The sequence below is a fragment of the Trematomus bernacchii genome, unplaced genomic scaffold (assembly GCF_902827165.1).
Source record: "Trematomus bernacchii unplaced genomic scaffold, fTreBer1.1, whole genome shotgun sequence".
Lineage (NCBI taxonomy): Eukaryota > Metazoa > Chordata > Actinopteri > Perciformes > Nototheniidae > Trematomus > Trematomus bernacchii.
This window is the reverse complement of record NW_022987790.1, coordinates 21,384-33,575: the sequence shown is the minus strand read 5'-3', so window position 1 is coordinate 33,575 and position 12,192 is coordinate 21,384. Positions and strand designations below refer to the sequence as shown.

Sequence of the window (12,192 nt, the reverse complement as noted above, 5' to 3'; positions counted from 1 at the left end):
AAATCTAAATATGAAGCTGCAGCTAAGTACGGAGGCCTATATGTGCCAAAAATGAAAAGTAATGCACTCTGGGAATCTTTTTTTGTTGCCTTTGTTTCTCTTGTTTTGGGTTTGGACAACACGCATGAGCTAATTACAACAGCTCGTTTTTTACGAACTTCTCACCTATTAAAATGTCCTTTACAACAAGGTTTTATAACTTATATAGAGTGTTTATTTACATAGAGCTGAGGGGAACGTTTCTAAAGATATTGAGGAGTGCTGCTTCAAGTGACTTAATGTCTTGTAACAGATACTTGTTAGATTGGATTGATATTCCAGGAAGATCAAGTTCAAGTCAGAAACACACTGACCTTGTAGTGGAACAAAGTCACACACACACATTTAGCCTCGGTTACACACTCCCCATACAGTATGACCGGCGAACACCTCGTAAACGTTTGAGAGCGCCTTGGTTTTTACAGCGTGACAGGTGTGATTAACACGTGGCGTGTGTCCGAAGGAGAAACAGGTGGATTAAAAAAAAATGCAGCTGCTGCCTTTCCTTCATCCTTCAATTTTTACTATTGCTCATCATATCTCCATCACTTGAAGGTACTCAAACTCCCGTCTTGTTTGGACAGTGTCCTGTTCTCTCACACCTGTCGGCCGTTAACACTTTAACAAGGAGACCCTCCTCCAGTCTGCTGGGTTTACGGCTTCAAGTTTAGCATCACAGGTGATAAAGAGAGTGCTCTTGTAAACTACAAGAGTTAGCAATATATACTTTGCAAATATAAAATAAAACATGTGATATCAGGTTAAGGGGTCTTAAAGGGGCAGTTGACTTAAAAAGGAATGAGTCCTAAAGCTGTGAATGAGTTAGCATTTTGGCCCTTGTTGTCATCTAAGTCAATGTTTTTTTGAATGCCTGGAAGATTGTTTAAAACTGTCACTGTAATTTCGACCTTTGTCACTAATGTGTGTGTAAGACGAGCTGAGATCCAAAAGACAAGATCAAATATAGACGACAGGCACGAATATAAATCTAAGCGGAGCAATAACGAGGAATAGAAACACTCCAAGAACCTGTGTGTGTGTGTGTGTGTGTGTGTGTGTGTGTGTGTGTGTGTGTGTGTGTGTGTGTGTGTGTGTGTGTGTGTGTGTGTGTGTGTGTGTGTGTGTGTGTGGCTGTAAATTGGTATTGACATGACTTGTGCTTCAAGCATCAGATGACAGAGCTGTGATAAAACCTGAAAATAGAGACAAGGAGGACACAGAGGTAAATCAGATTTGCTCTCTCTCACACACACACACACACACACACACACACACACACACACACACACTCACACACTCACACACACACTCACACACTCACACACACACACACACACACACATACACACACACACACACACACACACACACACACACAACACTCCTAAATCCACAGCAACAGAGAGCTCAGAGCAAAGCCTTGCTTCAGACCGAAGATATTTCACACCTTACATCAACTAGACACTCTGACACTATCTCCGTTTTATTCTGTCCATTTTTATTTCTTGACTTCTTCTCCTCTTCATCAGTCCATCTTCATCACCTTCCCCTCTCTTGTCCACTTGTAACCGTCACACGGTTGATATTCTTATGAAAATACTTCCTTTTATACTATCATCCCATCAAGACCCAGCTAAGTCCAATAATGTCCCCGAGGCATGGGATGGTAACACATACACACACGCACACACACACACACACACACACACACACACACACACACACACACACACACACAATGATTTACACTGTTGATCATTATGTTGATTATTATCTACAATAATGGATTAATTGTTGGTCTATAAAGTGTCTTAAAAGAGTAACAATGTATATCCCGGTGTAACAAAGCACAAGGTTTTAACCCTAAGTCTTTATATAACTTGTAAGGTCAGTAAAAAAAACAAATCTATTCACTTTATTATGATTTAAAACAGAGAAAAGCAGGACACTTACATATTATATGTATATATATATTATATTTTCTCCCATCTTTTGCATGAAAAACCACTTAAATTATTATTGTTTACTGTCAATTGTTACTTAATGGTGTAAAACTGCTTTCAGCTCGCTCATTTTTGCAGACTTAAAAACCCACCAGTTTTAACTGTACCTAAAATAAAAATAAAATAAAGTTAATTAAATCATATCAAATGAAAAAGATCAACTAAAAAAACAAATTAATAAATAAATAAACGAATAAATAAATTAATGTAGCGCTACCAATGATTTGACCTTTATAGCTAATTTACTAGCATTTTAAAATTAGTTTCTTCATGGTTTAATGCACTTATTATGGGTCCATTTTGGATACAAGCGTCTGCTAAATGTGATAAAATGTGATATGCTGAAGCTTCGATCACTTGAATGAATCTTTAGGAACCTCTTCCCGCCACATAGCCTACTGCCTGCCATCGGATGAAATTGAGCAACATGTGTGTGTAGATTCTGGATGATACGCATAGCTGAGTGAAACTCTTAAACCCCGGGCTTTAGACACATGAGGCCTCCTCTCGTATCGTACACACAACGCTCATACAGTTGTCGTCTTGTTTTAGCTTCAGGCTAGGCGGAGCAGCCGGGGTTAAAACCAGAGGAACATTTCACGCCTGCTAATTGCTCCGTATGCACACATGGCCCAACCAGAATGTGGTCACTATACACTAAACGTGGATAGACTCCTATTGAAGTGTATACATCAAGACTATCCACATAACCCATCTCTTCAACTCTGTCTATCCATAAGCCCCTCAATCAACTGCCTTTTCTGTTTATTTTATTTCTATTTTCAATGATATATCTACATGTACAAATGACAATAAAAGCCTTGAATCTTGAATAATCTACCAGTCCTCCACATATCAAGTTTATATGACTGAGACACTTTTGGTTTTATGTTTTAGCAGGTGTAGGTAACATTATCTAGTTTATAAAAGTGATAAATAAGTATATTTTTGTTCTTACCGGTGTGCACCGCTGCTGTTTGGGATGAGGTTGGTTTTAATCGTGCTGTTGTGGATCTTTTTTGGGTGACTTGCGTCCGTTGATCCCGGGCCCTTCTTTTCCTCCAGCATGGCCACAAAAACACACACAAACAAACACACTCTCTTAATCACACACTTGCAACACTAAACATGTCCACTTTTGAGTCAGTTTGCGTTAAAATCCAAATGGAAATCCAAAAGAGAAATAGGGTGTTATCCAACAGGTCCTCCAGGAATCCTCCCGCAGTTCTGGAGAATTAAGGCAATGAATCCATTAGGGTCCAATTTTAAAACAGGATAAAAAAAGTTAAAAGTAAATACACCGATGCAAAACTATAAGTCTTTAAATCAGAGCAGAAGAAAATTGTTGAATCCTCTTCCTGTGTTTTATCCCAGGTGTTTCTGGACTCGAGCGTTTTGCATTTCTGAGGCTTAAAGCCATTTCGTGGCTCAGTGGGATTTAAGCAGCGAGACACTGAAGGGCCAGAGAGAGGACACACACACACACACACACACACACACACACACACACACACACACACACACACACACACACACACACACACACACACACACACACACACACACACACACACACACACACACACACACACACACACTCCCTCTGAGACAGCAGCTGGAGGGGGAGAGAGGGGGAGAACGCCAGGACTCACATCTCTTTTATTTCTTGTACATACTAAGTGTATATATTATCAATATTATAAAATGTAATTAATCATGACTAATCCCACATTTAAAATACAATTTTTTTTATAATTTAATGCCACAAAATGTGTTTTAAAAAAGAATCATGCAACATATTCCTGATTTAAAGTAAGGGATAATGTGCAGCGAGGCGGTCATTATGGGGAAAAGAACACCCGACAGGCAGATCAGGAGCCCGACGCGGAGGGATCTTGATCAGCCTGTCGGGTGTTCTTTTCCCCATAATGACCGCCTCGCTGCACATTATCCCGCTTATTACAAGGCCACATTCTCAACAAAGTAACGACATGACTCCCAATATTAAAGGTGGGGTAGGTAAGTTTGAGAAACCGGCTCGAGATACACTTTTTGTTATATTCCATGGAATGCTCTTAACATCCTGATAGCAATGAATATCTGAAGTGCTTTGACAAAAAATCCATAAATAAATATCATCTGTGGAAGCCGTAGTACTGTAAAAAGCACGACCAATCATCTGAGCCGGCCCGGCTAAAATAACTGGATGGCCTACCTGCCTGTCAGCCTTCCATCTGTGCACAAACTGATCTCGTGCCCTCATTGGTCATATGCGCGTTCGTGTTTTGGAGGCGGGGCTCTGTAAGGAAGTGGCAGATTTTCTCCGGTCGTGTATTTTCAAATTCTAGCGCACTCGAGCTGGTTTCTCCAAAATGACCTACCCCACCTTTAAGTGAAATGCTTTTATAGATTTAGAATTTTTTTTTATTGATTTAAAAAATAGTAGGCTATTATTTATTTAAAATGACATGCATCTAAGGAAAATAGTCCGTTGTTACCGTTTGAACTACGTCAACGGCAGGAACTGCTTCGATGGCGTTTTTGCCGAGCTTTTTGATTACAGATTTGAAAACATCGTTGCTTGCTTTAAAAGTAGCACAATTCATTATGTCAAACCTTGGAAAGTATCTAGATATCCCTGCCCTAATGCCAAAGTAACTGGCAACTGAATATGTTTTGCCGTTTGATGTCTATGCCTGGACCGTTGCGTAAAAAGGAGGGTTTCTGCCCCGTTACTTCTCCGCTGTTTTCTTGTCCCAGTTCGAAAAGCAAAGTGCATGCAGTTAAATCGACCGGACTTCTTTCTGCAGATGTGAGCGTCCTTAACAACGATCAATAAATCCTTGACAGCGGTCTGTCTGTTCTGGATTAACAACTTGTCACGTGTTCTGAAGTGACCAATCAGAATCGAGTATTCAACTAAGCCATGTAATAATGCTTGATAAATGTGCCCATATACATCATATATTTATTATATTTCTGTCGTCACAATGCCCCAAAAAAAAACATTTCGTAGTCCATCCCGAAAATGTCCTGCATGAAAACTGTGCAATAACGTTTTCCCAGTTAGTTATCGGAAATGATGTGTGAAAGATAGACGTGTCGACTTCTTCCTAAACGGATTTAAACCTGACTGAGTGCATCACACATGTTGTCATTTGATGCTTGAGGCACATGGCAGGTGTGTTTTTAAATCCCACTTGTGTTTTAGGGTCAGTTTGAAGGATTTGGTGACACCTAGTGGTGAAGTTGCAGATTGCATCAAACTGGATACCCCTGTGCTTAATAAGATGTTTACTTTAATCTCCAGCTTTTATATAAATATGTTAATTATGTTATTTTTATATGGCATATCCTTAATTAAACTTCTTATGTTTTAATAAATATCTTAAATTCTATCGTTTTTTTCATTCTGTTCTTAAATAGAGTAATTGTTACAAAGAAAATCTTGTTTTTCCTCAGGATAAAGTATTCTTATTATTACTATAATTATATATTACTAAGTTGTGCAGCTTCTGTGCAATTTGTACAGTTCAGGCAGGACGATGTTGATGTCAGGGGTCAAACATGTGACCAATGGAGGCCCCTATAAATACAAATATTTACTTTTATATTGCTAATATGTTTCCCATGTTTCCAAATCACAAAATATTCAGTAATAATAGACAAATAAATCACAAAAACCTGTCAATTTATATCTGAAAATAAGACACATTTGAGTCAGAGCACGTTGTTAAAAGTATTACTTCTTTGTTTCACAATATACAAAAAAAAAAAATCCATCCACCGGAACAATATGGACAACAGCATATAGTAGTATTTATCAGAACGATGTAGTGCAACAGGTTTCAGTTAGCAGGTACTTACACCACTCAGCCACAAGGGGGCGCAACAGCTGGATCATTCTGTACAGACCATAATAATCAACACCTGAATATATATTTATTTACACTTTTACAGAGGAGACACACAGAGAGACGAGTAAATAGATCCTTCCCTGTGTGTGGTTAATAGTTAAAAAGCATTTAGATATTAGATCTTATCTTTGACTCGTTTCCAGTGACGTTTAGAAGATCAGCTGCAGGTTTCTCTGATATGAATCATTTTCAAGCAAAGAAATAAATAATTAAATGCCCCAAAATGAATATGTGAGATGATTAATGAAAAATAATGCCACTTAATCCTGAATGAATGCCTTATAAATGTCCCAACATTAATTCATTATATATCCGACATAATATAATGCGCGTTATCTAACAAACAATGCCCCAAAAACATGTAGTTCTTTGTAATTAAATTATCCCCTGTATTTCATTTTCTGATCCCGAAGAAAATCAGCTCAAATTTGAATTTAAATGCGAATATAAATGTATTTCTGAAGGAATTTTCATATTTATTTTTGTTCGTTTGTAGTACAGTGAGAACAACAAAAGAAAAATGACTCAAAAACAAGAGTTGAGTCAAAAGATTGGACTTAAATATTTGGTAATGATTATATAACTTAACATGAACTAAAACCCCTCCTTCACTGTGACCTATCCACACGAATCTTAACTGAATCCTATTTCTCTATTATTTCATTATAATTTGGGGCACATCATGTTTAAATAACATTGTCGTGAACATTAGTCTAATTGAAACAACATAAAGGGGAAACTACCGGGTCAAAAGAAATAATTTAAACATTTCTTTCTTTCAATTAACTATTTTCTCTGCATCCTCTTCGCAAACAGACACCCCCAGTTAGTTATGGGGTCAAACATCTGCATGTCTTACTCATCATGAATATTTCTTTGTGTTAAATCCCCTTGAGTTTGAAGTTTTATTTTTCATGTTGAATGCATCTTCTCCTCTCTCCTTGTCTCATCTATGCTTTGTTCCTTTCCTCTCTTCCTTCACTAACCCTCTCACCTTCCTTTCTTCCTTTCCTCCCCCTCTCTACGTGACATTGGATATGGGGTCGCTGATCTTCAGACACCTCCAGTAGACGGTTCTGAACATGGTGAAGAGAGCGAGGAGGATCAGAAAAACCCAGGAGACGTAGATCCCTTTAGAGTCCTGAGCGGGACGCCACGTTCCAGCCTGAAGAGAGAGATTAGATTAACCTGTTAAACTTGTTTTTCAGGTCTCAGGCTCGAAAATGACATTCCCAGAACAAATGACCATATCTTCCCTTCTAAAAGGGTTAAATTCATAATCTTTTTTCTCAAAGTAATGATAAACCTGTGAGTTGGATGTAGAAAAGTCAGAATCAATATAGATGTTTTTATATTTTAAAGAAAATTTAGATTTTACATAGTAAAAAACTGTAAATTATAGTGTCCGTCCAAAAATTATTTTTTACAGATAGTGAAAACTACCCTTGGATGATGGGTTAGTAGACTAAAAGCTTTAGGAATCCAAAGTACAACATATAATAAGTACCCTGTATCAAGATTGATGCAAAACAAGTGACATTTGATCTTTTTAGAGAGATTTAGCAAAAAGAAACCACTTCTGGGGTCATTTGGGTGGATTTTCCATATCTCTGGCTTCCCTTGCTCGATTTTGATGGTTGACACCTCTTTCTGACCGTTAGAGCCAATAGAATCGAAGGAGGAGTCCCCCACACACACGTTGTGAAGAGAAGAGGTGGGGGCTTCGCGCATGTAATTTTCCATCAGAGTGGACCTATCTCTAGCTTTGACATCTGGAAACGGAAAAGCAGTTTTAATGCTTATGGATTATCAGAAATCATTTCAAAGGGACACAGACACATTAGATTAACCTATGGATTAACTTCAGCAGCGTTTTTATCGTTTTAATGCCATTGAAGACCACTTTGGAGAGACTACAGAGACAAGGTAAAAATGTTAGCATTTTTAGCTACCTAGCGTCAAATGTTTTGATGTCCGTTTTTGCTTATAACGTCTATTAGGAGACACACACACAGAGACACAGAGACACACACACAGAGACACAGAGACACACACAGAGAGACACAGAGACACACACACAGAGACATACACACACACACACACACACACCACGAGTCCTGCAGTGGAGGCGGCGAGGACGATGAAGAGCAGGAAGCACAGCACGCTCCTCCTCCTGGGGTAATGTCGACCAATAGAAGAGCTGGAAATAAAAAACGTGAATAAATGAGTTGTCAAGGCAACGGAACATTTCTGGTGGTATTTTAAGAGGAATTATTGAAGCTCTTACACTTTTCTGCAGTGTGGACATCGGGCCAAAGTCCGGTCTGAAAACTCCGTCCACTGGAAAAGAAACAGGAAGTGAGATTTCAAAATACTCTGCAACAACTTTAGATATTAAATTATAGAGAAGTTAAATGTGCAATGTCATTTATAATGGTGTGTGTGTGTGTGTGTGTGTGTGTGTGTGTCTGTGTGTGTGAGCGAGCGAGTGCGTGTGTCTCTGTGTGTGTCTGTGTGTGTGTGTCTGTGTGTGTGTGTTACCAGGAAAGTGTTGGAGCAGTGTCCACAGATGATCCTGATGCCGACGGGCTGGTTCCGAGGCTCCGGACTCTCCCTCCCGATGTGAACCGGTCCCAGGTTGATGACACGTTTACTGAACAGAGAAAACCCAAATACACTAAATAATAATAATGAAAAACAACTAAAAGCTGGTGTTGCTTTTAGACAACCCTGACACATTCTACCTACAACTGCTTAAGATACAGGAAAGTGTGAGAAAGTCCATGATTCTTATGCATTTAGGTTTTATTTGTTGATGCTATACATATCAGAACCATCTGATGAGGCCTTCATTTCAAACTGCTTGAAAAAAGGCGGGTGCACTATGACAGGATGAACCATCTGTCAATCAAACTATTGCCAAAGCCAGGAGAACCAGAAAAGCCTACAGAGAAAATTTTTTGCACACACACACACACACACACACACACACACACACACACACACACACACACACACACACACACACACACACACACACACACACACACACACACACACACACACACACACACACACACACACACACACACACACACACACACACACACACACACACACACACACACACACACACACACACACACACACACACACACACACACACACACACACACACACACACACACACACACACACACACACACACACACACACCTTAGGACCTCATTTAAAAAAAAAAAAAAAATTCTTACAAAATACTCAATTCTTTCACCTTTTTAGGCTTCAGAAGCTTGCTCAAATGAAGACAACATGACAAGGGAAAATATATCTTACTCTACAGATTGTAAACTTCAGACTAGACACATATATCAAGTTTGTTTAAACTCCTTTAAGACGGGCCTAAACTTGTGTTTATGTAAAGTATATTAAACCCCTTGTAGCACTTTCAGATTACTTTTAGCAATGAACGGTGCTTTTACAAATAAAATGTATTATTATTAAACTGATAATATGGCTGCACATAAAGCAATTGGGGGTTAATGGACAAGCAGACCATAAAGAAGATTTACATTTTATATGTTACTATTTGTGGTGATGATCACTGTTATTACTAGTTAAGTAATAAAGGGGTATAACCATTTTGAATATCAGTAGTAGAGGAAAAACCAGGGTCTCCCCTCTCTCCTGCAGGATGCTACAAACGTTCCCTTTCTGTATTTTATACGTCTGGTAATCTTTATTGGGAAACTGCTGCTGACTTAATTTGCACAGCAGCTCCTTCACTGTCTCATGATGGCCGTGTGTTGCTGTTCAATGACTGTCTCCTCCCGCACAGATTAACAGCCAAATATGAGAAGGTGAAAATGATCTCATTCTGTTTCTGTTCCTCACCAGTACGGCCTCGGACAGGCGATCCTCTGAGACGTGACTTTGCAGATCAGGAGACAGTTACAGGGACAGCGGACGTACTTCTTCCCAACCGGAGCGTTCTTTATAGGCTGCAGAGAAACGAGATGAAGAAAGAGGGCGGAGGAGTAAGAAAAACGTCCAACACAGCACTTTTTCAGTTTCTGTCTCGAGGCTTTTCCCCATTTCTGGGTTCTTAAATAGTTCACTTTTGATCCTATCAGCAACTCTTCTGTGATGAGACGAAGGGAACGAGACACTGCCGACGTCTGGGTTGAGAAACTTGACACTGAAGTTTGAGCGTCTGACTGCAGTCTTTCTAAAACCCTAATCTGGCATGTGTGTCAGTCTCACAATGTGTTTTAATACTCACTGTAACACAGATATACTGGGGAAGAAGGTACGACAAGCAGGACTAATGTTGGGATACACCCTTTAATGCTCTGTGAGAGAACATAGATAGTTTTCCCCGCTGATAATCTGTGTGTGTGACTCACCGTGGCTTCGTTGCAGATGCTGCACTTCACCACGTGCTGGTGCGTCTTGCCCTCCACGGAGATGGCGCTCTGACACACCCGGCAGCTGATCACCGGAGAGCTGCCGCTGTCCGGGCTGCCCTGAGGGGAGTACGGGGGTGGGGGCTCATCTGGTGCCACCGAGTTGGGGAACGCCGCTGTTAGAAAAATATCACTCGTCACCGGCTTGAGCTTCAATAATCAGGATCCATGTATTTCTGATCCTCTCCAGAATGGAAGTAGTCATCACATACAGAGCATCAACTAGTTCCTGAACAGTGTCCTTCACATACTGATATCCAAGAGAGGGAGTTACACAGTCACAAGATGGAGGAATAGAAAGCAGTATTCAATGTTTGGTTCAGATTAGCTCCACGTCAGAAATGATCATGCTTGTCATATGTCTATCTCCATAGAGGCTGAATCATCATGTTAATCACATAGCTATCATATGCCTCAAACAGTCCTGATGCTCTTCTAGGTAATCATACATCCTGTCATGTTCACAGCTACAGTTGGGATACCTTTGTTAGCATGTGGACTCTGATATTAGAAGAGTACATTCAGTAGAAGAGTCTCTAATGAAAACAGATGTACAAGAACGTTGCATGTTATTTTTAATATAAATATTAGTACATGAAGTGATACTAATAATGTTGTATTAAAGCAACCTTTAGTATGCAGAATTGTTTCTTATAGTGGAGTATTTTCAGTGTGGTCCTCCTTTACTTAAGGTACTTCCACTTAAGTAAAAGGACATGAACACTTCCGCCTATGCAACTGTTGTATAGGCTATTTGGGATCATGTCATTACATTGTGGCAGCCTTAAAAGGTTTCCAGACCTTAAAAACAAATCGTAAAGTGAATTTCCATGAGTGAAACCTCTTTATCTGTGACTGTAAATGCATGACTTAGTGCTAACTTTAGCAACATTGCTAACGTCAGCTAGCTAGCTAACATTGGTTTTCAAGTGGTCGACATTCAGCAGCTTGAATACAAAAATAAAGTCCTCATATGTTCCTTCTATAATAGCTTCAGTTCACAGCCTTAAAACGTTGCCAGACTTTCATAACAAAACCTAAAGTGAGTTCCCTTTGAGTTAAACCTCTTTACCTGTGACTGCACGTTCATTATCAAAAAACTAAATGCAGTTTAATGCAATGCAATGTATTGTATTGTAATGTATTGTAATGTAATGTAATGTAATGATTTAGTGCTAATAGCTAGCTAGCTTGCGAGCCACAACTGACACTAGCTAACGTTTGTTTACAAGTTTGTTTTCAAGTTGTCGACATTGTCCAGCTTGAATTAAACAATAAAATCCTTGAATGTTGATGTTATAACAACTTTAAATATGTCTGAATGGTTTCGGCGGACACATACTCTGTGTTTTTCTCTGATATCCATGTCCAATCTGACCGGTAGAGAAGCCGTTGGTCTCGTCATGTTGATCAGACAGAAGAGGCGACCGTTCCCCGTCCGACATCCCGTCCTCAACAACAGTCCTGGGGGGAGAAATCCCGAGGTAGAGATAAATTAACCTTATTTCAACCTTAAAAAGCCAGTCAGGGGTTTTGACATCCACGTGATGAGGCGATAACACTGAAGGCAGGAAGCGAACAAAAACATCTGTCACATGACTGGGATCTGAGTCACGGCTGTGATTGACAGCACGCTCTACCAATGAGCGAGCGCGCTGGTGGGTTTGGGCGGGATCTGTTTTGGATTGGACCGTTTGACAGTTGGCCCGTTTTTTTATTATATTTTGTATTAATCAATTACAATTTACAACATTAAAGGCACTCATT

The 12,192-nt window shown here is 39.6% G+C and overlaps 1 protein-coding gene across 1 annotated transcript; it reads right to left on the bottom strand.

Moving 5' to 3' along the window:
* Positions 1-5,716: 5,716 nt before the first annotated feature.
* LOC117497656 (type I phosphatidylinositol 4,5-bisphosphate 4-phosphatase-B-like) lies at positions 5,717-12,015 on the bottom strand. Its single transcript, XM_034149655.1, has 7 exons — positions 11,768-12,015; positions 10,366-10,541; positions 9,854-9,960; positions 8,501-8,612; positions 8,247-8,299; positions 8,069-8,159; positions 5,717-7,124 (listed from the first exon to the last, which is right to left on the bottom strand). The coding sequence occupies exons 1-7, from the start codon at positions 11,868-11,870 to the stop codon at positions 6,981-6,983; spliced, it is 786 nt and encodes a 261-aa protein (XP_034005546.1). The 5' UTR covers positions 11,871-12,015; the 3' UTR covers positions 5,717-6,980.
* Positions 12,016-12,192: the final 177 nt, after the last annotated feature.